The sequence below is a fragment of the Calonectris borealis genome, chromosome 36 (assembly GCF_964195595.1).
Source record: "Calonectris borealis chromosome 36, bCalBor7.hap1.2, whole genome shotgun sequence".
Classification (NCBI taxonomy): domain Eukaryota; kingdom Metazoa; phylum Chordata; class Aves; order Procellariiformes; family Procellariidae; genus Calonectris; species Calonectris borealis.
Genome location: NC_134347.1, coordinates 70,905 through 96,284, shown reverse-complemented (window position 1 = coordinate 96,284; position 25,380 = coordinate 70,905). Strand labels below are relative to the sequence as shown.

Here is a 25,380-nt window from a genome sequence, read left to right as displayed (position 1 = left end):
TGGGGTCCCCAGTGGGGGGGGGGGTCGGGGGGGATCCCCAAAGCGCTGCTGCCCCCTCAGACGTACTCGCTGCTGGGGGGCCGGGGGCCAGGGGCCCTGCGGGGGGGGGGGGCCCGGCCGCGCCCCCCGCCCCGGGGGCAGGAGCTGGCCAGCATGGCCCCCCCCAGCAGGGCCAGGGCCGCCCCCGCCCAGCCCAGGAAGATGGCGGGGCCGAACTCGTACCTGGCGGGGGGGGGCACAAAGGGGGGTGAGGGACCCCCAAAGCCTCCCCACGGCCCCCCCAGACCTGCCCCACAGCCCCCCCTGCACCCCCAAAGCCTCCCCACAGCCCCCCCCGACCCCTCCCAGCCCCACAGCCCCCCCAGACCCTCCCCACAGCCCCCCCAAACCAGCCCCACAGCCCCCCAGGACCCCTCCCAGCCCCACAGCCCCCCAAAACCTCCCCACAGCCCCCCCAGGCCGCTCCCAGCCCCACAGCCCCCCAAGACCCCTCCCCACAGCCCCCCCAGCCCCTCCCCCCAGCCCCCCCAGCCCCCCCCAGCCCCCCCTCACTTGGCGTTGACGGGGACCGTGGGGTCGTAGAAGCTGGTGACGATGCGGTGGCCGTACCAGGAGCAGGCGACCAGCCCGGCCAGGCCTGGGGGGCACCCGTCAGCCCCCGAGACCCCCCAGGTGGGGCTGGGGGGGCCCAACGGCAGCTGGAGACCCCCGAACCCAGGGTGTGGGGGTCCCCAACATGACATAGAGACCCCCAAAATGGTGATGTGGGGTCCCCAAGGGGGGGACCACCCCGTCAGCCCCCCAAGGCCCTCCCCAAAATGGGGCTGGGGGGGCCCCAATGGCAGCTGGAGACCCCTGAACCCGGGGTGTGGAGGTCCCCAATATGTGACAGAGACCCCAAAATGGGGCTGGGGGGGCCCAACGGCAGCTGAAGACCCTCGAACCCGGGGTGTGGAGGTCCCCAATATGGGATAATCACCCCAAAATGAGGATGTGGGGTCTCCAATGAGGACGGGGAACCCAAAATGGCCATGCGGGGTCCCCAATGGGGGGGACCCTAAAATGGGGGGGACCCCAAAATGGGGTGGCGGGGCTGGGGGGGGTCCTCAATAGCAGCTAGAGACCCCCAAACCCCGGGTGTGGGGTTCCCCAATATGGCACAGAGACCCCCAAAATGTCGATGTGGGGACCCCAATGGGGGAGGGACCCCAAAATGGGGGGGGACCCCAAAATGGGGGGGGGCACGTCTCGGGGGTCCCGCTCACCGGCCAGGAGGAAGAGGCCGCCGCCGGCAGCCGCCGTGCCGGCCTTGCGCCGGGGGTCGTCGTCGCCGCAGCGGGTGCACTTCATCCCGGCCACCGCCACCCCCGTGGCCAGTAGCCCCAGCACCCCGGCCACCACCATCAGCGCCCGCGTGGCCTGCAGGTACCCTGGGGGGGTCACGGAAAGGTCACGGGGGGGCAGGGGGTCGGGGGACCCACGGAGGGTCCCCTCTGTGGGGTCCCCCCCCGACCCCCTGTGGGGGAGTGAAGTGGGGACCCCCCAGATTTGGGGGGGGGGGGGCCTGGTTGCCCCATGGCGGGGTCATAGGTCACATCAGGGTGTGTCCCACGGGGTGGGGGTGGGGACTTTGAACCCGTCCCCACGCGGGGGGGGGACACCCCGCCGCGCCCCAACGGCTGCTCCCGCCCGTGACGCAGGCCCCCCCCCCCCCCCCGCCGTGGGAGTTTCAGCGAAACCGAAGGCAGCGCCCGGGTTCCGGGGGGGGAGGGGGGGCCCGGATGCCTGGGGGTCCCCCAACATCACCCCCCCCCCATCCTGAGACCCCCCTAAACCGCTGCACCCCCAGGGACCCCCCCCAGCCCCCAAATGCCCCCATGACCCCCCCCCACCGGGCAGGGCCAGCAGGGCAGGCCCTTGCACTGGGGGGACCCATCGCCCCCCGCCCCCTACGTTCCCCATCCCCCCCATCCCCCCCATCCCTCTATGTCCCCCATAGCCCTCCTACCCCCAACACCCCCCAGCCCCCTACATTCCCCATACCCCCCATACCCCCCCCATACCCCTACGTCCCCCTTATGTCCCTCATTCACCCCATACCCCCCCATATCCCTACGTCCCCCATACCCCCCCATACGTTCCCCATACCCCCCCATACCCCTACGTCCCCCATACCCCCCCATACGTTCCCCATACCCCCCCATACCCCTACGTCCCCCATACCCCCCCATACCCCCCCATACCCCCCCAGCCCCCTATGTCACCCATACCCCCTCATACCCCCCATACCCCTATGTCCCCCATACCCCCTCATACCCCCCATACCCCTACGTCCCCCATGCCCCCCCATACGCCCCCAGCCCCCTATGTCCCCCATACCCCCTCATACCCCCCATACCCCCATACCCCTATGTCCCCCATACCCCCTCATACCCCTACGTCCCCCATACCCCCACGTCCCCCATACCCCCATACCCCCCATACCCCCATACCCCTATGTCCCCCATACCCCTATGTCCCCCATACCCCCCATACCCCCCCAGCCCCCTACGTCCCCCATACCCCCCATACCCCTACGTACCCCATACCCCCCCATACCCCCATACCCCTATGTCCCCCATACCCCTATGTCCCCCATACCCCCCATACCCCCCCATACCCCTACGTCCCCCATACCCCCCCATACCCCCATACCCCTATGTCCCCCATACCCCTATGTCCCCCATACCCCCCATACCCCCCCAGCCCCCTACGTCCCCCATACCCCCCATACCCCTACGTACCCCATACCCCCCCATACCCCTACGTCCCCCATACCCCCCCATACCCCCATACCCCTATGTCCCCCATACCCCCCTACCCCCCACCCTACGCTCCCCGTACGTGCCAGGCAGGGCGAGCAGGGAGTCGAAGCTGCGGCACTGGAGCTGGCCCGTGCTCTGGCTGGCGCAGGCCATCCACAGCCCCTGGAAGGTGGCCACCGCCGTGATGATGGAGTCCCCGGCGAAGGAGGACACTTGCCACTGCGGCAACATGGTGGCCACCAGCAGCGCCCCCCACCCCGCCAGCCCCAGCCCCAGCCCCAGCAACTGCAGCCCCCCGTGCGCCATCGCCCCCCGCGCCCGCCCCTATAGACCCCCGGGACCCTACGGGCGAAGGGCCCGGAGACGCCCTGCGGAGAGCCTATGGGCCCCCTATAGAGGCCCCGTGGACGCCCTATAGAGGCCCTACAGAGACCCTATGGACACCCTGTAGAGACCCTACGGATGCCCTGCAGAGACGCTATAAGACACCCTGGGGCACCCCTATAGACAGCCCAAGGAACGCCTAGAGACACTCTACAGAGAGACTATAGATGCCCTACAGACACTCTATAGGGCCCGTACAAGCAGCAGAGGCCCTGGGCTGACCCTGTAGCCACAGCGAACGAGAACGGTATAGAGAGGCGGCCGGCAGCGCGACTATAGCCACCTCACAAGCCGCCTATAGAGACCCTATAGAGGCAGCAAGCAGCGAGACTGCAGAGACCCAGCGAGCACCGGAGACCCCCTGCAGAGCCCCTATAGAGCCCCCCTAGAAACCCTATAGAGACCCCACGAGCAACAGAGGCCCCCTAGAAGTCCTATAGAGCCCCTATAGAGCCCCTATAGAGCCCCCCTAGAAACCCTATAGAGACCCGGTGAGCAGCAGAGACCCCCTATAGAGCCCCTATAGAGCCCCCGCGAGCAGCAGAGACCCCCTATAGAGCCCCTATAGGGCCCCCGCGAGCAGCAGAGACCCCCTACAGCCCCTATAGCCCCTATAGCCCCTATAGGCGCCGCAGCAGCGACCCCCGCGCGGTTGGGGCCGGGCAGGTGCGCGCACCTGTATATGGGGCCGGCCCGGGGGGCGGGGCGGGTGACGTGGGGGGGTGGCGGTGACGTCACGGGGCGGGTGATGTCAGCAGGGCGGGGACAGGGACAGGGACAATGGGGGGGGCAGGGTGGGTGTGGGGCCAGCGGGGTCACGGCCCGGCCTGTGGTGGCACTGGTGGCACTGGGGGGAACTGGTGGCACTGGGGGGCACTGGGAGGGCACTGGGACAGCACTGGAGGGGGCACTGGAGGGCACTGGGGGCACTGGGAGGGCATGGATGGGGCACTGGGGGGCATTGGGGGCACTGGGAGGGCACTGGAGGGGTCAGTGGGGGGCACTGAGGGGGCACTGGAGGGGGCACTGGTGGCACTGGGAGGCACTGGGGGGGTACAGGGGCGCACTGGAGGGCACTGAGGCAGCACTGGGGCAGCACTGGAAGGCACTGGTGGCCCTGGGAGGCACTGGGGGGCACTGGGGGGCACTGGGAGGGCACTGGTGGCACTGGCAGGGCACTGGGGGGGTACAGGGGGCACTGGGGGGGGCACTGGGGGGCACTGAGGGGCACTGGGAGGGCACTAGTGGCACTGGGAGGCACTGGGGTGGCACTGAGGGGGCACTGGGGGGTACTGGGGGGCACTGGTGGCACTGGTGACACTGGGGTGGTACAGGGGGCGCTGGAGGGCAGGGGGGCCACTGGGAGGCACTGGGGGGGGGTCCAGGGGGGGCACTAGAGGGGGCACTGGGAGGGCACTGAGGTCGGTGGGGGCACTGGGGGCACTGGAGGGGGGGGTAGGGGGGCACTGGGAGGGCACTGAGGGGGTACTGGGGGGGCACTGGTGTCACTGGGGGGCACTGATGCCACTGGGGGCACTGGTGTCACTGGAGGGGCACTGGGGGGCACTGGTGTCACTGGGGGGCACTGATGTCACCAGGGGCACTGGGGGGCACTGGTGTCACTGGGGGGCACTGGGGGGCACTGGTGTCACTGGTGTCACTCGGGGGGCACTGGGGGCACTGGTGTCACTGGTGTCAGTGGTGTCACTGGGGGGCACTGGGGGCACTGGTGTCACTGGGGGGCACTGGTGGCACTGGGGGCACTGGTGTCACTGGGGGGCACTGGGGGGCACTGGTGTCACTCGTGTCACTGGGGGCACTGGGGGGCACTGGGGGGCACTGGTGTCACTGGTGTCACTGGTGTCACCGGGGGGCACTGGTGTCGCTGGGGGGCACTGGTGTCACTGGGGGGCACTGGGGGGCACTGGTGTCACTGGTGTCACTGGGGGGCACTGGTGTCACTGGTGTCAGTGGTGTCACTGGGGGGCACTGGTGTCACTGGGGGGGCACTGGTGTCACTGGGGGCACTGGTGTCACTGGGGGGCACTGGGGGGCACTGGTGTCACTCGTGTCACTGGGGGCACTGGGGGGCACTGGTGTCACTGGTGTCACTGGTGTCACTGGGGGGGCACTGGGGGGCACTGGTGTCACTGGGGGGCACTGGGGGGCACTGGTGTCACTGGTGTCACTGGGGGGCACTGGGGCGGCGGGGGAGGGGCAGCAGGCGGAGGCGTGGCCCTTGCTCAGCAGCTCCTTTATTCCCCTCCCCCCCAGGGCTCAGCGGCGGCGGGGGAGGGGGTGGGGGGAGGGGCGGGGGGGGCGGCGGTCGCGGCGGCGCTGGTGGGGGGGGCTGGCGGGGGGGGGGCGGGGCGGGGCGGGCGCCACGGGGGAGGGGCGAGGCCCCCCCGCCCCCCCCTTGTAGAGCAGCCGGAAGATGAAGGCGTTGGCGTACCTGGGGGCAAGGGCAGAGGTCAGCAGGGGGCGGGGTCAAAGGTTGAGGCGGGGGTCGGGGGTCAGGGGTCAGGGGTCAGGTCAAAGATCAGGTCAGGGTCAAGGTGGGGTCAGCGGTTGGCCCGGGGTCGGGGTGAGGGGTCGGGGTGAGGGGTCGGTGTCAGGGGTCAGGGGTCGGGGGTCAGGGGTCGGGGTCGGGGGTCAGGGTCGGGGGTCGGGGTCCACGACAGGGGTCGACGTCAGGGGTCGACGTCAGGGGTCAGGGGTCAGGGGTCGGGTCAGGGGTCGGGGTCAGGGGTAGGGGTCAGGGGTCAGGGGTCAGGGTCAGGGTTCGGGGTCAGGTGTCAGGGGTCGGGGTCAGGGTTCGGGGGTCAGGGTCAGGGGTCAGGGGTCGGGGTCAGGGGTCGACGTCAGGGGTCAGGGGTCGGGGTCAGGGGTCGGGGTCAGGGGTCAGGGTCAGGGGTCGGGGTCGGGGTCAGGGGTCGGGGTCAGGGGTCGGGCTCAGGGGTCGGGGTCAGGGGTCGGGCTCAGGGGTCGGGGTCAGGGGTCAGGGTCAGGGGTCGGGGTCGGGGTCAGGGGTCGGGGTCGGGGTCAGGGGTCGACGACAGGGGTCAGGGGTCGGGGTCAGAGGTCGACGTCAGGGGTCGGGGTCAGGGGTCGGGGTCGGGGTCAGGGGTCGACGACAGGGGTCAGGGGTCGGGGTCAGAGGTCGACGTCAGAGGTCGACGTCAGGGGTCGGGGTCAGGGGTCAGGGGTCAGGGTCAGGGGTCGGGCTCAGGGGTCGGGGTCAGGGGTCAGGGTCAGGGGTCGGGGTCGGGGTCAGGGGTCGGGGTCAGGGGTCGACGACAGGGGTCAGGGGTCGGGGTCAGAGGTCGACGTCAGGGGTCGGGGTCAGGGGTCAGGGGTCAGGGTCAGGGGTCGGGCTCAGGGGTCAGGGTCAGGGGTCGGGGTCGGGGTCAGGGGTCGGGGTCGGGGTCAGGGGTCGACGACAGGGGTCAGGGGTCGGGGTCAGAGGTCGACGTCAGGGGTCGGGGTCAGAGGTCAGGGGTCGGGGTCAGGGGTCAGGGGTCAGAGGTCGGGGTCGGGGGTCGCGGGTCGGGGGTCAGGGGTCGGGGTCAGAGGTCGACGTCAGGGGTCGGGGTCAGAGGTCAGGGTTCGGGGTCAGGGGTCAGGGGTCAGAGGTCGGGGTCGGGGTCAGGGGTCAGGGGTCGCGGGTCGGGGGTCAGGGTCAGGGGTCAGGGTCAGGGGTCAGGGGTCGGGGTCAGGGGTCGACGTCAGGGGTCAGGGGTCAGGCTCAGGGGTCGGACGTCAGGGGTCGGGGTCAGAGGTCAGGGGTCGGGGTCAGGGGTCGGGGTCAGGGGTCAGGGATCGGGGTCAGGGGTCAGGGGTCGGCGGTCGGGGTCAGGGGTCAGGCTCAGGGGTCAGGGGTCGTGGTCAGGGGTCGACGTCAGGGGTCAGGGGTCAGGCTCAGGGGTCGGGACGTCAGGGGTCGGGGTCAGAGGTCAGGGGTCGGGGTCAGGGGTCGGGGTCAGGGGTCGGGGTCAGGGGTCAGGGGTCGGGGTCAGGGGTTAGGGGTCGGGGGTCGGGGGTCAGGGGTCGGGGTCAGGGGTCGGGTCAGGGGTCAGGGGTCGGGGGTCAGGGGTCGGGGGTCAGGGGTTAGGGGTCGGGGGTCGGGGGTCAGGGGTCGGGGGTCAGGGGTCGGGGTCAGGGGTCGGGGTCAGGGGTCGGGGTCAGGGGTTAGGGGTCGGGGGTCGGGGGTCAGGGGTCGGGGTCAGGGGTCGGGGTCAGGGGTCAGGGGTCGGGGTCGGGGGTCGGGGTCGGGGGTCGGGGTCAGGGGTCGGGGTCAGGGGTCAGGGGTCGGGGTCAGGGGTCGGGGGTCGGGGTCGCGCTCACCAGGGCAGGGCGTTGTCGAGGCCGGGCCGGCGGAAGGGGCAGCGGAAGGGGTTGAGGAGGGGGGGGCCAGTGCCCCCCCCCGTGGCCGCCCCCACGGCCGCCCCCGCCACCGCGCAGCCGTACTCCCCCCCCTCCGCGAAGTAGGCGGGCACCCGCTGCGCCTGCGGGCGACACCCGCGTCCGGCACCGCCCCCCCCCGCCAGGGCACCCCGGGTTCACCGGCGGGGTCCCGGGGAGGTATTGGGGGTCCCGGGGGGTTTGGGGGGGTCCCCAGGGGTGTTAGGGGGGTCCCGGGGGGATATTGGGGGTCCCGGGGGGTCCCGGGGATTATTGGGGGTCCCCAGGGGTGTATTGGGGGTCCTGGGGGGTTTGGGGGGGTCCCCAGGGGTGTTAGGAGGGCACCAGGGGGTTATTGGGGGTCCCCAGGGGGGTATTGGGGTCCCGGGGGGATATTGGGGGTCCCCAGGGGGGTATTGGGGGTCCCTGGGGGTTTGGGGGGGTCCCCAGGAGTGTTAGGGGGGTCCCAGGGGGATATTGGGGGTCCCGGGGGATTATTGGGGGTCCCCAGGGGGGTATTGGGGGTCCTGAGGGGTTTGGGGGGGTCCCCAGGGGTGTTAGGGGGGTACCAGGGGGTTATTGGGGGTCCCCAGGGGGGTATTGGGGGTCCCGGGGGGATATTGGGGGTCCCCAGGGGGGTATTGGGGGTCCCTGGGGGTTTGGGGGCGTCCCCAGGGGTGTTAGGGGGGTCCCAGGGGGATATTGGGGGCCCTGAGGGGTATTAGGGTGTCCCCAGGGGGGCATTGGGTCCCCCAGGGGGGTCCCAGGGGGTTATCGGGGTCCCTGGGAGGTATTAAGGGGGTCCCCAGGGGGTTATTGGGGGTCCCCAGGGGGTTATTGGGGTCCCCTGGGGGTATCAGGGGGGTCCCTGGGGTTTTGGGGGTCCCGGGGGTCTGACCTGCAGGCGGGGGAGGGCGCTGAGCCACGACTCCTTCAGGGCAAAGCCGGGGTTGAACCCTGGGGGGGGGGAACCCCGAGACCCCACGTGACCCCAAGGGACCCCCGACTGCCCCCGGAGCCCCCCGACTGCCCCCCCCGTGCCCCCCCACCCCCCCCTCACCCCTCGCCCCCCCGCACCCCCCCGTGCCCCCCCTCACCGATGACGAGGTCGGGGCGGGGGCCAGGGCGGGTGCTGAACCCCACCTGCACCCCCCGGGGCCCCCCCGCCTTTGGGGGGGTCCCTGGGAGCAGCTCCTGCACCTCCTGGGGGGGGGGGGAGGCATCAGGAACTCGGAGGGGGTCACGGCCCCCCCGGCCCCCTCAGCTGCCGCCCAGCACCCCCTAACTGCCCCCCCAGCACCCCAAAACTGCCCCCCGGCCTGCCCCAGGCCCCCTTTGCCCCCCCCAAAGTGCTCCTGGGCCCCCCATGGCCCCCCCAATCCCCCCCAGCCCCCCAGGTCTCCACATCCGCATGGCCCCCCCCCATGGCCCCCCATAGTCCCCCTCCATGGCCCCCCCTGCCCCCCCATAGCCCCCCCCGCCCCCCTAAGCCCCCCCATGGCCCCCTCATAGCCCCCCCCGGCCCCTCCATAGCCCCCCCATGGCCCCCCCATGGCCCCCCATGCCCCCCCACCGTGCGGTGCAGCAGGAAGCGGCGCCCGTCCCAGGGCGGGGGCACGGAGCCCCCCAGGAACAGCAGCTCCAGGGAGAGGTGGGGCAGCAGCACCGCCAGCTCCTGGGGGGAGACCCCAGCCCAGTCCCCCAGTGCTCCCAGTCCCCCCAGTCCCCCCAGTGCTCCCATTCCCCCAGTTCCCCAGTGCTCCCAGTCCCTCCCAGTCCCCTCAGTGCTCCCAGTCTCTCACAGTCCCCCCAGTCTTTTCCAGTCCCCCCAGTGCTCCTAGTCCCTCCCAGTCCTCCCAGTGTTCCCAATCCCCCAATGCTCCCAGTCCCTCCCAGTGCCTCTCAGTCCCCCCAGGCTCCCCAGTCCCTCCCAGTCCCCCCAGTGCTCCCAGTGCTCCCAGTCCCTCCCAGTCTCCCCAATCCCTCCCAGTGCCCCCAGTGTCCTCAGTGCTCCCAGTCCCTCCCAGTGCTTCCATTCCCTCCCAGTCTCCCCAATCCCCCCCCGTGCCCCCAGTGCTCCCAGTCCCTCCCAGTCCCCCCAGTGCTCACCCAGAAGAGCCCGACCAGCTGCAGCTCCCGGCCGCTCTCCTCCACCTGGACCCGCAGCGAGCGCTTCCGCAGGATGTTCAGCTCCGGGACTGGGGGGCCCCGAGGGACCCTCAGCGGGGACCCCCAAGGGCACCCCAAAAGGGGACCCCCCCAGGACACCCCCAAAGGGCACCCCAAATGAGGGGGGGACCCCGAGGGACCCCCCAAAAGGGCCCCCCCAAAAGGGAACCCCCCAGGGCACCCCCACAGAGCACCCCGAACGCGAACCCCCAAAGGGGACCCCCATTACCAGGGGCATGACCTGGCTCTGCAGGGGGCACCCCTGGCCCCCCGGGTCACCCCTGCACCAGTGCTCCCAGTGCCCCCCACGACCCCTGTGTCCCCCCCGGTCCCCTGTGCCCCCAGTGCCCCCCAATTCCCCCAGTCCAGGCTCCCCAGTGTCCCCCCATGTCCCCCCTGTGCCCCCAACCCCCCAGTGCCCCCTGTCCCCCCCTGTCCCCCCCCCCCAGCCCCCCCAGCGCCCCCAGTTCCCCCAGTGCCCCCAGTCCCGGCTCACAGTGCTGGGGCACGAGGCTGGTGACGACGTAGTAGAGGCTCAGGGGGTAGGAGAGCAGCGCGGCCAGGGGGGAGCTGAGGGGCAGCCCCCGCCAGGCGTAGTACTGCTGCCAGGAGCCTGGGGGAGGCACCCTGCTGCACCCCGCGGCACCCCGCGGCAGCCCGCGGCACCCCCCTGCACCCCGCGGCACCCCGCGGCACGCCGCTGCACCCCGCTGCACCCCCCGCACCCCGCTGCACCCCGCGGCACCCCCCGCTGCACCCTGCGGCACCCCCCGCACCCTGCGGCACCCTGCTGCACCCCGCTGCACCCCGTGGCACCCCGCGGCACACCGCTGCACCCCGCTGCACCCCCCGCACCCCGCTGCACCCTGCGGCACCCCCCGCACCCTGCGGCACCCCGCTGCGCCCCTCAGCACCCCGCGGCCCCCCCCTGCACCCCGCGGCACCCCGCGGCACGCCGCTGCACCCCCCGCACCCCGCTGCACCCTGCGGCACCCCCCGCACCCTGCGGCACCCCGCTGCGCCCCCCAGCAACCCCCAGCACCCCGCAGCCCCCCCCTGCACCCCGCGGCACCCCGCGGCACCCCCCGCACCCTGCTGCACCCCGCTGCACCCCGCGGCACCCCCCGACACCCCACAGCACCCCCCGGCACCCCGCTGCACCCCACGGCACCCCCCGGCACCCCCCAGCACCCTACAGCACCTCACGGCCCCCCACAGCCCCTCATGACCCCCCCCAGACCCCTGCACCACCCCACAGCCCCCCCCAGTCCCCCCCAGCAGCCCTCGGGGCCTCTGTGCACCCCCAGAAACCCCCCAGTGTCCCCCATTGCCCCCCATTGCACCCCCAACACCCCCATTGCACCCCAGCGTCTCCCACTGACGCCCTGCTGCCCCCCCCGTGCCCCCCCACTCACTGAAGAAGCTGTTTTGGGGGGGGGGCTCGGCGGGGGCGGGAGGCAGCGCCACCTCCCCGGCCGGCTGCAGCCCCTCAAAGGGGAGCTCTGGGCGGGGGCACAGGGCATCAGCGACCCCCCAATCCCTCCCAGAGCCCCCCAATAACCCCCCCCCGAGACCTCAATCCCCCAAGTGCCTCCCCAAGCCCCCCAGCCCCCAGTTACCCCCTCACTGCTCCCCCAGTGCCCCCCATTGCTCCCCCAAGCCCCCGGAGCCTCCCAGGCCCCCCCGAGCCTCCCACTTACCCTCCCAGCACTCCCCCATTGCCCCCCAGTTGCCCCCCAGTTACTCCCCGGAGCCCCCCAGCCCGCCCCCGAGCCCCCCAGTTACCCTCCCAGCACTCCCCCATTGCCCCCCAGAACCCCCCAAGCCCCCCAGCTTTGCCCCCCAGCCCCCCCCAGCGCTCCCCGGTCCCTCCGCTCACCGGGGGGGGTCCCCGGGGGGCGGCCGCCCCCCCCCAGCCCCACGCCGTAGTCGGGGGCCCGCACCAGCATGCTGAGGTGGGCCCAGCCCCCCCGGGTGAGCCCCCGCGCCCCCAGGAACCGCTCCTTGTCGAAGGTCTCGCTCGTCACCTCTGGGGGGGCAGGGGGACACCCCATGGCACCCATGGCAACCCCCAGCACCCTGCTGTGCCCCGAGCACCCGCAGCACCCCATTGCACCCCCAGCACCCCCAGCACACTGCACCCCCCAGCACCCCTCAGCACCCCCTGCACCCCCCCTACCCCATTGCACCCCCTGCACCCCCCTGCACCCCCAGCACCCCCCTGCACACCCCATTGCACCCCCTGCACCTCCCCCACCCCATTGCACCCCCAGCACCTCCCTGCACCCCCCCTACCCCATTGCACCCCCTGCACCCCCCTGCACCCCCAGCACCCCCCTGCACCCCCCCTACCCCATTGCACCCCCTGCACCCCCCTGCACCCCCAGCACCCCCCTGCACACCCCATTGCACCCCCTGCACCCCCCTACCCCATTGCAGCCCCAGCACCCCCCTGCACCCCCCACACCCCATTGCACCCCCTGCACCCCCCTGCACCCCCAGCACCCCCCTGCACACCCCATTGCACCCCCTGCACCCCCCTGCACCCCCCCTACCCCACTGCAGCCCCAGCACCCCCCTGCACCCCCCGCACCCCGCTGCACCCCCCCAAGCGCCCCTCACCTGCGGCAAAGGTGAAGGGCAACTGCGCCAGGGCAGCCGCGCGCCCCATGAACCCCCCGAGCTGGCGGCACCAGCCCCGGTGCCCCCCCAGAGCCTCGGCTGCCCGGCACCGCTCGGAGCAGTAGAGCACGGCCCGGCACTGCGGGCTGGGGGCAGCGTCAGCCCCCCGACCCCCCCAGCACCCCCAGACCCCCCTCTGCACCCCCCTGCACCCCAACTACCCCATGCACCCAGCACCCCTCGGAGCAGCACAGCACCGCCTGGGTCTGTCTGGGGGGGCCCCGGACCCTCCTGTGCACCCCCTGTACCCCCCCTGCACCTCAATGCACCCCTCTCCACCCCCCTGCACCCCAATGCACCCCCCTGCACCCCAATGCCCCCCCTTGCACCCCCCTGCACCCCCTGCACCCCAATGTCCCCCATTGCACCCCCCTGCACTCTCTGCACCCCAATGCCCCCCCTTGCACCCCCTTGCACCCCCCTGCACCCCAATGTCCCCCCTTGCACCCCCCTGCACTCTCTGCACCCCTATGCCCCTCCTTGCACCCTCCTGCACCCCAATGCCTCCCCTTGCACCCCCCTGCACCCCAATGCCTCCCCCGCCTCTGCATCCCCCAGGGACCCCCCATCCCCTCTGGTGCCCCCCAGACCCCCCCCGGCCCGCCTCACCAGGGCAGCGGGGTCCCGGCGAGCCCCCCGCAGGCGTGGCAGAGGCGGGAGCGCAGCGCAGGGGGCCCGAGGGTGGGGGGGGGCCCCCAACCCCGCAGGGGGGTCCCCACCAGCGTCACCCCCAGGCGCGCGGCAGCCGGCTGCAGGGCGCTGGGGGGGGGCATGGACGGGGGGTCACAGGGGGTCACGGGGGACCCCTGGGAGGGGCCGTGTGTCCTGGGAGGGGGAGATGGGGGGGAACCCCAAAAGCTGGGGGCACTCACGCGTGCAGGCCGGCGTCCCCCACAGCGAGCTGGCGGGGGCGGCGGGGGGGGCCCCCGGCCATGGGGCACCCCATGGCGCGGCAGAGCAGGGCCAGGGCCCGGCGGGCTGGGGGGGGCGCAGGGGGGGCGCGGGGGGACCCCAGTTCGTAGTCGAAGCCCAGGGGGACCCCGCGGGCGTCCGCCAGCAGCAGCACCCGCGTCACCACCAGCACCGGGCCTGGGGACGGGGGTCGGGGGGGTCAGGGGGGGTCGGGGGTCCCTGGGGGGGGGGTCACCCCGGGTGCCCCATGGGGTCCCTTGGAGGGGCAGGTTTGGGGTCCCCCCCCGGGTGGGGTGGGGAGTCCCTCGGAGTCAGCATTGGGATCAGATTTGGGGTCCCATGGGGGGGGGTCGCGGGGTCCCTTTGGGGTCAGGCTCGGGGTCCCACAGGGGGTCTCACGGGGGGGAGGCCTGGGGGTCCCTTTGGGCTCACATTTGGGGTCCCACAGGGCACCTCGGGGTCAGGTTTGGGATCCCAAGGGAGGGATTTCGGGGTCCCTTTGGGCTCAGACTTGGGGTCCCCCAGGGTGAAGGTCAGGGGGTCAGGTTCGGGGTCCCGTGGGGGTCCTGTGGGGTCTCTTTGGGCTCAGATTTGGGGCCCCATGGGGGGGGTCGCGGGGTCCCTTTGGGGTCAGGTTCGGGGTCCCACAGGGGGGAACACCTGGGGGTCCCTTTGGGCTCAGGTTCGGGGTCCCACAGGGGGGAACACCTGGGGGTCCCTTTGGGCTCAGATTTGGGGTCCCATGGGGCACCTTGGGGTCAGGTTTGGGGTCCCAAGAGAGGGATTTTGGGGTCCCTTTGGTCTCAGACTTGGGGTCCCCCCAGGTGAAGGTCAGGGTCACGCCTGGGGTCAGGTTCGGGGTCCCGTGGGGTCCCTTTGGGGTCCCGTGGGGGCCCTGTGGGGGTCTGTGAGGTCAGGTTCAGGGTCCCATGGGCCAAGGGCCTCGCCAGGGTGGGGGTTCGGGGCTCCCCACCTCAGGGACCAGCTTTGGGGTCAGGGTTTGGGGGTCACTTTCGGGGGTCCCGGGGGGGCCCTTACCTGGGGGGGCCCCGCCGCCCTCCTCCTCCTCCTCCTCCTCCTCCTCCAGGCTGACGAAGGCGAGGGTGCGGCGCAGGTCGGGCAGCGTCAGGGCCGTGTCCCCGCAGAGGGGTCCCTGGGGGTCCCCACAGGGGCCCCCTCCCCGCCGGGCCCGCCCCGCGGGCAGGGCCACCCCCAGGCGGGCGTTGGGCAGCGCGTGCAGCACCCAGGGCCCCGGCTCGGGGGGCAGCCGCCGCAGCACCCCCGGCTTTGGGGGGGCCCCCCCGGCCCCCCGCCGCCAGCTCAGCACCAGCGACACCAGCTCCAGCAGCTCCGCCCGGTACCCGGTCAGGAACTCCATCTGGGGGGGCATCAGCATGGGGGCTCCTCCAGACCCCCCCAGACCCGGCACCCCCAGACCTGGCACCCCCAGACCCAGCGCTCCTAAACGTGGCACCCCCAGACCCCCCAGACCCAGCACCCCCAGACCCGGCACCCCCAGACCCCCCAGACCCAGCACCCCCAGACCCGGCACCCCCAGACCCCCCCAGACCCGGCACCCCCAGACTGGCACCCCCAGACCCGGCACCCCTAAACGCGGCACCCCCAGACCCCCCAGACCCAGCACCCCCAGACCCGGCACCCCCAGACCCGGTACCCCCAGACCCCCCCAGACCCGGCACCCCTAGAGCCGGCACCCCCAGACCCGGCAACCCCAGACCCGGCAACCCTAAACCCGGCACCCCCAGACCCGGCACCCCCAGACCCGGCACCTCCAGACCCGGCACCCCCAGACCTGGCACCCCCAGACCCGGCACCCCCAGACCCGGCACCCCCAGACCCGGTACCCCCAGACCCCCCCAGACCCGGCACCCCTAAACCCGGCACCCTCAGACCCAGCGCCCCCAGACCCGGCACCCCCAGACCCCCCCCCAACCCGCACCCCCCAACCGGCACGCGAGGCCCCCCCCCCCCCAACGGGCACCCCCAGAATCCCCCCCCCGGCTCTCCCCCGCCCAGGCCCCCCCCAATTCCCCCCCCCCGGCCCCCCTCGACCCCCCCGGGCGCCCTTTGGGTGCCCCGGGCCCCCCTGGGTCCCCCCGCCCCCCACCTCCTCCCGGGCGGATTCAAAGGTAAACACCGGCCGGGGGTTTCCCGCGTCGCTGTGACGTCACCGCGCTCCCTCCCCCCGGCGGCGCTGATTGGCTGGAACGCGGCGGGGGGCGGGGCCCAGTGAGGGTGGGGCACGGTGGGGGGGGCCGCGCCGGGTGGACCCGGGTGTCCTGGCCCTGCCCCGCGCGCCCCGCGGCCACCCCCCGTGACGTCATGCGTGTGACATCACACGTTTGTGACATCACGGAGGAAGCAAGCCTACTCCCTCGAAGCTCAAAGCCACCCCCGTGGCGTGCGTGATGTCACAGGCGATGCTACAGCCCGAAGCCCACAGCCACCCCTGTGACATCACACGTGTGACATGATGCGTGTGACATCACGCGTATGACATCACGGGGGAGGGGGACGACACGACCGTGCCCCTCCCTCGCACTCACCACGCCCCTAGGAGCCCCTCCCGGGGCCGGCACGCCGCCGTGGGGTGGGGCATGACGTCAGGGAGCGGCCATGACGTCACGCTGCCGGGAAAAACACCGGCCCAGCGCGTGACCGAACCGAAACCGAAACCGAAGGGGGGGCGGTGCCCGAGGGGGCCCGGGGGGGTTCCAGTGCCCGGGGGTCCCTGGGGGGGTCCCGGTCGGGGGGTCCCAGTCGGGGCGGGGTGGGGGGCGGAGCAGCCCCGCGGGCGGTTCCCTGGGGCGGGGCTCCCGGTGCCGCCCCCGCCCCATTCCCGCGCCATGGGGCCGGGGCTGCTGCTGCTGCTGCTGCCCTGGGGAGGTACCGGCCCCGGGGGCCGGGGGCACCGGGGGGCACCGGGGGGGGCGAGGGGCACCGCGGGGGCGAGGGACACCGGGGGGTCGGGGGGCACCGGGACCGAGCGGAGCTGGGAGAACCGGGGCCGGGGGCACCGGGGGGAGGCACCGGGGCTGGGGGGGTCCCGGGGGTCCCAAGCCGGTGCCCCCGCTGACCCTCCCCCCCCCCAGCGCTGGGGAACGTGGGGAGCTGGGCGGGGGCCTGCGCCTGCACCCACCGCTGGTCCCGGGAGCCCCCCCCCGCCGTGCGCCTGCCCCCCCTGGCCCCCCGCGTCCTGCGGGCCGAGCTCTGCCCCAACCACGTGCGCAGGTGAGGGACCCCCAAACCCCTCCCGAGACCCCCAAACCCCCCGGGGCCCCCAAACCCTCCCGGGACCCCCCGGGACTCCCAAACCCCCCCGGGACCCCCAAAGCCCCAGGACCCCCAAACCCCCCGAAACCCCCCCGGGACCCCCAGACCCCAGGACCCCAAACCCCCCCCAGATCCCCCCGGGACCCTCCATCACCCCCACGTCCCCCCTTGAGACCCCCCAGCCCCTGTCCTCAGACCCCCAGCCCCATGGGGCCCCCAGCACCCTATAGCCCCCCCCTGAGCCTCACAGGGCCCCCAACACCCCCCCCCGCCCCCCCAACCACTGCCCCACCCCCCCCACCAGGAAAAGAGGAACCAGGAGCCGGGGCCCGGGAGGCTCCGACTGGGGGCGGGGGGGGGGACGACACAGACACAGGGGGGCTCTGGGGCCTAGAGATGGGAGGGATCCCCCCGGTGCCCCACAGCAGCCCCCCCATGTGCCCCCCCCGTGCCCAACAACATCCTCCCCATGCCCATAATAGCCCCCCATGTCCCCCCCCAGTGCCCCATAACAGCCCCCCCATCCCCCCCCGTGCCCCACAGGAGCCCCCCGTGCCCCCCAGCAGCCCCCCACCCCTCCCGTGCCCCCCCCCCAGGTTCGTGCTGCCCCACATGCGGCTCTGTGGGCTCCAGAACTCGCCGTGGGTCGTGGAGCTGCTGCAGCTCTGGCAGCACCGAGGTGGGTCCCTGCCCCACAGCCGGGGGGGTGGGGGGACCCCTGGGGCTGCCCCTGACCCCTCCCCCCCCCTCTCCCCCCACAGCGGCTCAGAGACCCCCAGCTACGGACGGACCCCCGGACGGACCAACGGACAGACCGCCGGACAGACCCATGGCCGGACCCCGAACCAGCCCCCTGGCCCCCCGGAGCCCCCCAGCCCCACAGGGACCCCCAGCCAGCCCCACAGCGAGACGCAGCCCCCCCCCCAGCAGCCCCTCAGCCTCGAGGCCCCCAGGGGACCCCCAGGCCTTGCCCCCCACCCCCGTGGGCTGGATCCACCAGGAAGCCGTGGGGCAGGACCCCCAGAGCCCCCTGCCTGCGGGAGGGGTGGCCCCCCTCTCCGTGGGGCTGGCCGTGGGGCTGGTGTTGCTGGGGGTCGGCCTGGGTCTGGGGGGGGTCCTGGCGTGCCGGGGGGGCTGCCGGGGGGCAGGGCGAGGCCCCCCACCCCCACCCGAGGCCCCTCTCCTGTCCCCCAGATGGGGGGGGGGGCACAGCCCCTGTGAACTGCTCTGAGCCCCTCCCCCGCCGCGATTAAACTGCTGGTTTTGTCCCCAAAACTGTGTCGGGGGGGGCCGGGCAGGGGGGCACAGGCGTGTCAGGAGCACACGCGTGTCGGGGGCCACACCTGGGGCCTGAAGGCCACCGCGGCTTCCCTTTATTTTGGCGTGTCCTTGGTGTGTCCCTGGTGCGGGAGTGGCGGCAGGCGGCAGCCATGGGCACCGAAACGTGTCCCCGGGGGGCCGTGTCCGTGCCAGCAGCACCGGTGCCGTCCCTGGGGCCGTGTCCCCATCCTGGTGTCCCCGTCCTGGTGTCCCTGTGGCATGTCCCTGTGGCGTGTCCCCGTCCTGGTGTCCCTACAGCGTGTCCCCATGGTGGTGCCCCCATGACGTGTCCCCATCACGGTGTCCCCACGGTGGCATCCCCGCAGGGTGTCCTCATGGCGTGTCCCCGTCCTGGTGTCCCCGTAGCATGTCCCCATCACGCTGACCATGGTGTCCCCATCCCGGCGTCCCCGTCCTGGTGTCCCCGCGGCGGTGCCCCCCCGTCAGGGCTCCAGCATCTGCTCGCAGGCGCGCGCCAGCTCCCCCAGCTTCAGGCGGGCGTAGTCGACGCGGTTCAGCGCCATCTGGCAGGCCTTGCGGGCCGAGTAGCTGGAGCCCTCGTGGGGCTGCCCCGTGGCCACCTGGGGAGGGCGGCGTGGGGGTCAGGCTGCCGTCGCCCCCGCCCCCCGCCCCCTGCCCCCGCCCCCTGACCTGGGTGAGGTAGCGGATCTGGGCCGAGAGCTCGGACTCGACCTTCTGGACGGCGGCGCCGAACTGGGCGGCCTGGCGCTCCAGCAGCCGCTCCCCGGCCTTCTCCTTCGACAGCTCCAGGATCACCGTGCCTGCGGGCAGGGCGCCGCCGTGACCCCTGACCCCTCACCCCGACCCCCCCCCCCCCAGGGGCCCGGGGGTCAGGGCGAGGCCTGGAGCGTGGCCCCACCACTGACCTCTTGCCCCCTGACCCCCCCCTTGCCCCTGACCCCAGGGCAGGCCACGCCCCCTCACCCCACCCACGCGGGCATCCCCCGAGAAGGGGAGGGGTCACAGGCCACACCCCCCCGCTGTCACCATGGAGACGGATACCCATCTGCCAGCTTTGCCCCCCCTAAGCCCCACCCACACAGAGGCTCCGCCCCACAGCCCCCTCCTCACAGCCCCCCCAAGTGACTCCGCCCCCGAGGAGGCCCCGCCCCCAAGACCCACCACCTAAGCACAGAGGCCCCCGGAAGCCCCGCCCCCCGCGACGCTCCGCCCCCGCGAGGCCCCTCCCCCTCGCGACGCCCCGCCCACCGGCGCTCTGCAGGGAGGCGCCGATCTCGCGCTCCAGCTCCTCCAGCACGCGCAGCCGCTCGTTCGCCACCCCATAGCCCGCCATGGCCCGCGCCGGCCGCCGTACCCGCCGCTTCCGCTTCCGGCCGCGCATGCTCCGCCCCCTGCCCGCACCACGCCCAGCGGGGCGGGCACCCCCCGTCACGTGACTCGGAGGCTGCCGCTCTAGGCAGCGCTCGATGGTGCCGCGGTCCTCCACGGCCGCTCTAGGAACCGTCTCGGTGGCCCACGGTCCTCCCGCGTCCCCAGGCACCCCACCCCCCCCCCCCCAATCACTCTCCTGGCACCAGCCTCTCTCCAAGGTTTTATTCACCCCAAGGACCCCCCCGTACCCCCACTGCCCCGCCAGCCGGGGGGGGGGGGGGGCGGGGCACGACAGGCCCGGGGGGGTCCCCAAAACCTCCTTAAAAATTAATGTACATATAAACAGCGCGGGGGGGGGTAATGCCCAGGCGAGTCCAGTGCTTGGTGGGGGGGCTGGGGGCCCCCGGGGCGGGGACCCCGGGGGGGGGACCCCCCTTACAGCAGTGAGATGGGGGGGAGGGGGAGGGGGGGGTCTGGGGGGTCCCGGGGGGGGGCTCGGGGGGGTCCCTAGCAGAACTGGTCCTCCTCGTCCTTCTCGTCCTTCAGCCCCTTCAGGCGCAGGCGGGCGAAGTCCTCGAAGACGATGTCGTCATCCGGCCCATAGCTGGGGGGGGACCCCAAATTACCCCCCGGGCCCCCCCCCACCCCCACTCCCCCCCCTGCTCTTGTACCAGGGACCCCCACATCCACCCCCCATCACCACCACCCCCCCCGGAACCTCCAAATCACCTTCTGGGATCCCCAAATCCCCCTCTGGGGGGGTCTCTGCCCTGGGGGGGGTCCGTGCCCCTGGGGGGGGTGTCTCTGTTTCTGCCCCCCCCGTTATCCCCCTCCCCGTCACTCACTTGGTCTCGAACTCGATGAGGTTGGTGTCGACGGGGGAGTCCGTCTCGGGGAGGGCTGGGGGGGGGGGCACAGGGGGTCAGGGGGATGCTGGGGGGGGGTCCCAGGCCCCCCCCAACCCCCCTGTTAACCCTTACCTGACTGGGGCCGCGGGGGGGGGCAGGGCTCGGGGGGCTTGGGGTGCATGAGGACGAAGGGCAGCTCCACCGAGACGTCCCTGCGGGGGGTGGGGGTCAGCGGGGGGGCGGTGGGGGGTCCCGGGGACATGGGGGGGGGGGGAGCGGGGCACGTACCCCCCGCGGGCCACCACCAGCTTGACTTTGACGCGGTAGGAGACCAGGATCCCCAGCACCTCCTTGTTGGCCCCCTCCCTGACGCTGCGGGGGGGGTCAGCGGGGGGGCACACACAGGGGACCCCCCCTGGGTGCCCCCCGGGCCCCTCCCCCCCCCCAGCCCCCCCCCGGGTGCCCCCCCGGGCCCCTCCCCCCCCCCAGCCCCCCCCCGGGTGCCCCCCTGGGCCCCTCCCCCCCCCAGCCCCCCCCGACACTCCCTTCACACCCCCAAACCCTCCCTTACACTCTCAAAGCCCCCCAGCCCCCCGCAAACCCGCTCCCACACCCCCCACCCCACACAACGCTCTCCTCACGCTCCCCAAGTCCCCCCATGCCCCCAGACCCCTACTTGCACCCCCCAGACCCCTGCTTGCACCCCCCAGACCTCCTCTCACCCCCCCCAGACCCCCCCTCACACCCCCCAGACCCCCCCAATACCTCCCACAGACCCCCCTCACCCCCCCCAGATCCCCCTCACACCCCTCCCAGCCCCCCCTAGATCCCCCCCCCGCCCCCCCCCCCCCAATCCCCAGACCCCCCCCCGCCCCCACATGGTGCTGGAGGCCAGGTTCGTGTCCTCGTGCTTGAGCTGCCCGTCCAGCGCCAGCCCCCGCCGCTCCCGGTTGGCGCTGAGCAGCGGGGTCAGGGTGTAGACCCGGCACAGCCGGGCGCTGGGCGGCACCGGCGCCCTGGGGGCAGCGGTCAGGGGGCGCCCGGGGGCAAGGGTCGGGGGCAAAGGGTCAGGGGGCACCCGGGGGTCAAAGGGTCAGGGGGCGCCCAGGGTCGGGGGGTGCCCCAGGGGGGAAGGGGACACCCCAGGGGCAGGTCACCAGGAAGCAACATGAGGTCAGGGGGCACCACGGGGGCAAAGGGTCAAGGGGCACCCGGGGTCAGGGGACACTGCACAGCACGGGGTCACCCCAGGGGTAAAGGGCTCATGGGGCACCCCGGGAGCACAGGGGTCAGGGGGCAGCATGGGGTCAGCCCTGGGGCTCGTGCTCAGGGGGTGCCCTGGGGGCAAAGTGGGGGCACCCTGGGTGTGTGGGGTCACCCCGGGGTCAGGGGGCACCCTGGGGTCAGAGGCTCGGGGTGATGCCAAGGACAAGGGGGGAATGGACCCGGGGTCACCCCAGGGGCAAAGGGTCAGGGGTCACCCTGGGTGAGCTGGGGGTCAGGCAGGGCCATGGGGTCGCTGCCAGGGCAAGGGGGTCCCCAGGGGATTTGGGGGTCCCCAGGGGGTTGGACGGGTGGGGGAGCTCCTGGGCGAGGGTCAGGGGGACCCAGGGGGGTCAGGGGGTCACGGGGGGGTCGGGGGGGGGGCAGAGGGCCCTGGGGGGGGGTCAGGGGGTCACGGGGGGTCGCTCACTCCTGCTCTATCTGGGCCACCGGACACTTGTACTGGGCGGTGCTGAACAGGCAGATGTCGGCGAACTGCCGCACTGCGGGGACAGCGCGGGGTCACCCTGGCCCCCCAGCCCCCCCCCGCACTCCCTGTGCCACCCACATCCCCTCCCGTCCCCAATATCCCTCCCGCTCCCCCCACATCCCCCTCCCCTGCCCCCCTCACCTCCCTGTGGCCCCCCCGGCCCCCCCATACCCGAGATCTTGATCCTCTTGACGTTCTTGCTGGAGTTGTTGGTGACGTGGACGTTGACGTTCAGGGGCTCCCCGTGGTAGTACAGCTGGGGGGCACCCGCTCAGCACCGCGCCCCAGGGCGCCCCGACCCCTGCCCAGAGCCCCCCAGGCCCTGCCCCACACCTGGGACCCCCAAACCTCCCCATAGACCCCCCCCAGCCCCACGCCTGGGACCCCCAAACCCCCTCCGCACACCCCCGCAGCCCCTGCTTCACGCCTGGGACCCCCAAACCCCCCCCAGCCCCCCCCACCTCCTTGTCCAGCGAGGCCTCCAGGTGCAGGGAGCGCTCGGACATGAGGAAATGGCGGGTGGTCTCGGCGCTGGGCTGGGGGCCGGGCTGCTCGGGGGCGTACTGCACCTTCCGGATCACCAGCCGCACCGAGTTCCTGCGGCGGGGAAGGGGGTCCGCAGGCCGGGGGCAGGGCACCGGGGTCCCCCCGCAGAGGGGTCCTGCGGGGTGGGGGGCAGCTGGGGTCCCTCCTACCTCTTGTGGATCTTTTCCTCCAGGGATTTAGCGCAAAACGCCCGGATCTCGAAGTCGACGCCGCAAGCCTGGCGGGGGGACACGGGCTGGGACCCCCCTAAAGCCACCACCCCCTGCCCCCCCATCCCCAATAATCCCTTCAAACCCCCCTCCCCCCAATAACCCCCAGCTTCTCCAGCCCCCCAATAATCCCCCTGCCCCCTCCCCTGTTGCCCCAATGCCCCCCTCGCCCCCCCACAACCCCCCACCCCCCCCAACAAACCCCTCACCCCACCTTGCCGGTGTCCTCGGGGCCGGGCTGCAGCGTCACGGAGCACGGCAGGTTCTGGGGGATCTGGGGGTTAACGAGGGCGGGGGGTTAACGAGATGAGTACTAATTGCCCCCCTGGACCTTGGGGAGAGCTAGAGAACAGAGAACACCAAAATGGCTACAGAATGAGGCACTCCACGGTGCCCTGGGGGGGCTGCTGGGGGCCTTGGGAGAACGCGGGGGGTGCAGAGGGGCTGCTGCTGTATTTGAGGGGCTCTGGGGGGGCCGGTGGGGGGGCAGAGGGGCTGCTGGGAGGGGGGGCTGGGTTGCCATGGGGCCGGGCTCACCATGAAGGCGAAGGGGTGGGCGGCGGGGCCCAGCTTGCGCAGCAGGCGCTGCTGGAGGCGGGTGGGGGGCCGGCGTTCCTCGGGGAGGGGGGGCACAGCCTGGCAGGTGGCGGCGAACAGATCCTTCCGGAAGGAAAGGCCCAGGACGTCCAGGTCCTCCCGGCCGTAGCGGAAGGCGCAGGTCAGCGTCACGAACACTGCGGGAGGGGGGGGCGGCTGTGGGACCCAGGCGTTGGGGGGGGGGACCTGGGTGTCCCCTGGGGCAGGGCAGGGCCCCCCGATGTCCCCCCAGCCCTCACCTTTCCGGTCCTTCAGGTAGTCGGGGTCCACCAGCACCACCCCATCTGCGAGGGGGGAGGGCGTCAGGGGGAGGCGAGGGCCCCCCCAGCCCCACGGCTGCCCCCCCAGGTCCCCCCAAACCCCCCAGAAGCTCCCGCCAAAGCCCTCCAGGTCCCCTCAAGCCCCCCAGCAGCCCCCCCAAACCCCCCAGCAGCCCCCGAAGCCCTCCAGTCCCCCCCTGAAGACCCCTAGGCCTCCCCCAAACCCCCCAGCAGCCCCCCCTAAGCCCCCCAGGTCCTCCCAACCCCCCCCAGGTCCCCCCAAACCCCACTCACCCACAGGGTCCACCCAGTCCAGGTGATCCACGAAGTCTCTCTTGCCCAAGTAGACGGTGAGCTGGGAGGGGGGGCAGGTACGGGGGGGTCAGGCCACAGGGATCCCCCCAAAGAGGGGGGTCAGCAGCCCCCTGGCATAGGGGCAGGGGCGTGCTAACAGCCCCCCCCTCCCCACAGGGAGCTGAAGACGGGCACAGCTCGTGTCATGGGGACCGGGAGGGGGGGCAGGGGGTGACCCCCCCCCAGGACCTCACCTTGCAGTTGGGGCTGGATTTCTTGAACACCCTGTGGGGCAAAAAAAAGGTCAAATTGTTTTTTTTGGGGGTGGGGGTTTTGGGGGAGAGAGAGGGATTTTGGGGGCACCCCCCAAGCCATGCAGCTCTCCCTGTCCCCCCCCTTTTGGGGGCACAACCCAAACCCACCGCGTGGTCTCCCCCCGCCAACTTCCCAAAACTGCTCAGCACCCCAAAACAGCACTGAACCTCCCCTGTGACAGCCCCCCACCACCCCTGGACCCCCAGTTTCTTTGTGCCCGGAGGGAAAGGGCCTGAGCCCCTCCCCCAGATAGACTGGGAGGCACGGGGGGAGGGGAACTGGGAGGCACGGAGGGGGGGGAACTGGGCCGGCTGTGGTGGTTCCTGTTTTCTGCCCAGCAGGAAGCGGGGGTGGCTTCGGGCCCCCCGGACCCCCCCCAGCCGGGGCCACCAGCAGTGGGGGGCTGGGGGGGGAAGCGGGGGGTCCCCGTTAGCTGCGCACCCTACAGCCGCCCCCTCCCATTCGGGGTGCAGGGCCCCCCCCCCCCCCCCGCGGTCAGCGCTTCCTCCCCCTCCCGCTTCCTTCCCCCCCCCCCCCACTTCCCCTGTCCTGCCCCCCCCGGTGGGGGTGGGGCGCTGCCCGGGGGGGTCCCAGCCCCCCCAGGGCCGTGCGGGGGAGGGGGGTCCCAGCCCCCCCGGTGCTGGGCGGGGAGAAGGGGGGTCCCAGCCCCCCCGGGATGTGCGGGGGAAGAGGAGGGGTGTCCCAGCCCTCCCGGTACTGGGGGGGGGTCCCCGGCCCCGGCGGAAACCCCTCACCCGGGGGACCCCCCCCCCCCGGAGCTGCCACCCCCCCCGCGGCTCCCCCTCACCTGGTGCCCGCCTTCTCCCCCATGCTGGGCCCGGGGGTCCCGGGGGGGTCCCGGGGGGGGGTCCCGGCTCTAGGCGGGGGGTCCCCGGGCCCGGCCGGGGGGCACCACGGGCTGCAGCGAGGCCATGGCCAGGCCGCGGGTCACGTGGGGGGGGCGGCGCAGCCAATCCGGGGGCGCGGCGGGGAGGAGGGGGGGGGGGGGGGCGACGTCACGGCGCTGGGAAGGGGAAGTGACCTCTTCCGGGGCGCCCGCGCCGCGGCGGTGTCAAGGCCCCCCCCCCGCCCCATCCCGTGGCCGTTTCAAGCCCCCCCGGGCGGTTTCTGGGGCGCGCGGGCCGTTTCAAGGCTCCCCCCCGCGGGTGGTTTCTAGGCCCCGCCCCTCCCCGAGGCTCCGCCCCCCACCGCCCGGCGTGACGCCATCAGGCAGCGCCC

The 25,380-nt window shown here is 73.3% G+C and overlaps 5 protein-coding genes across 10 annotated transcripts; 1 reads left to right on the top strand and 4 right to left on the bottom strand.

The window, feature by feature from the left end:
• Nucleotides 1-26: 26 nt before the first annotated feature.
• On the bottom strand, nt 27-3,110 carry CLDN7 (claudin 7). The gene is made up of 4 exons (XM_075135051.1): nt 2,888-3,110; nt 1,266-1,430; nt 553-637; nt 27-222 (listed from the first exon to the last, which is right to left on the bottom strand). Exons 1-4 carry the CDS (start codon nt 3,108-3,110, stop codon nt 57-59), a joined length of 639 nt encoding a protein of 212 aa, XP_074991152.1. The 3' UTR covers nt 27-56.
• A 2,355-nt stretch (nt 3,111-5,465) lies between these two features.
• On the bottom strand, nt 5,466-16,130 carry ZMYND15 (zinc finger MYND-type containing 15). The gene is made up of 15 exons (XM_075135057.1): nt 15,481-16,130; nt 14,277-14,730; nt 13,451-13,529; nt 13,313-13,381; nt 13,050-13,199; nt 12,381-12,529; nt 11,638-11,787; nt 11,174-11,260; nt 10,255-10,371; nt 9,699-9,787; nt 9,163-9,264; nt 8,687-8,792; nt 8,488-8,546; nt 7,533-7,693; nt 5,466-5,640 (listed from the first exon to the last, which is right to left on the bottom strand). Exons 2-15 carry the CDS (start codon nt 14,728-14,730, stop codon nt 5,466-5,468), a joined length of 1,947 nt encoding a protein of 648 aa, XP_074991158.1. The 5' UTR covers nt 15,481-16,130.
• A 43-nt stretch (nt 16,131-16,173) lies between these two features.
• On the top strand, nt 16,174-17,922 carry CXCL16 (C-X-C motif chemokine ligand 16). The gene is made up of 4 exons (XM_075135081.1): nt 16,174-16,259; nt 16,466-16,604; nt 17,243-17,325; nt 17,408-17,922. Exons 1-4 carry the CDS (start codon nt 16,220-16,222, stop codon nt 17,875-17,877), a joined length of 732 nt encoding a protein of 243 aa, XP_074991182.1. The 5' UTR covers nt 16,174-16,219; the 3' UTR covers nt 17,878-17,922.
• A 54-nt stretch (nt 17,923-17,976) lies between these two features.
• On the bottom strand, nt 17,977-19,334 carry MED11 (mediator complex subunit 11). The gene is made up of 3 exons (XM_075135083.1): nt 19,197-19,334; nt 18,618-18,748; nt 17,977-18,547 (listed from the first exon to the last, which is right to left on the bottom strand). Exons 1-3 carry the CDS (start codon nt 19,327-19,329, stop codon nt 18,410-18,412), a joined length of 402 nt encoding a protein of 133 aa, XP_074991184.1. The 5' UTR covers nt 19,330-19,334; the 3' UTR covers nt 17,977-18,409.
• Nucleotides 19,335-19,526: 192 nt separating this feature from the next.
• On the bottom strand, nt 19,527-25,319 carry ARRB2 (arrestin beta 2). 6 transcript variants are annotated; one of them, XM_075135104.1, is made up of 15 exons: nt 24,950-25,319; nt 24,081-24,111; nt 23,827-23,887; nt 23,512-23,556; nt 23,213-23,409; nt 22,890-22,949; nt 22,616-22,683; nt 22,382-22,517; nt 22,092-22,176; nt 21,861-21,933; nt 21,046-21,183; nt 20,456-20,539; nt 20,300-20,379; nt 20,165-20,219; nt 19,527-19,923 (listed from the first exon to the last, which is right to left on the bottom strand). In XM_075135104.1, the coding sequence occupies exons 1-15, from the start codon at nt 24,970-24,972 to the stop codon at nt 19,827-19,829; spliced, it is 1,233 nt and encodes a 410-aa protein (XP_074991205.1). In that variant the 5' UTR covers nt 24,973-25,319; the 3' UTR covers nt 19,527-19,826. The 6 variants fall into 6 exon arrangements, with proteins under 6 accessions (XP_074991205.1, XP_074991209.1, XP_074991207.1 ...); XM_075135108.1 differs by lacking the exon at nt 20,300-20,379; XM_075135106.1 differs by lacking the exon at nt 20,456-20,539.
• Between the last annotated feature and the right edge of the window lie 61 nt (nt 25,320-25,380).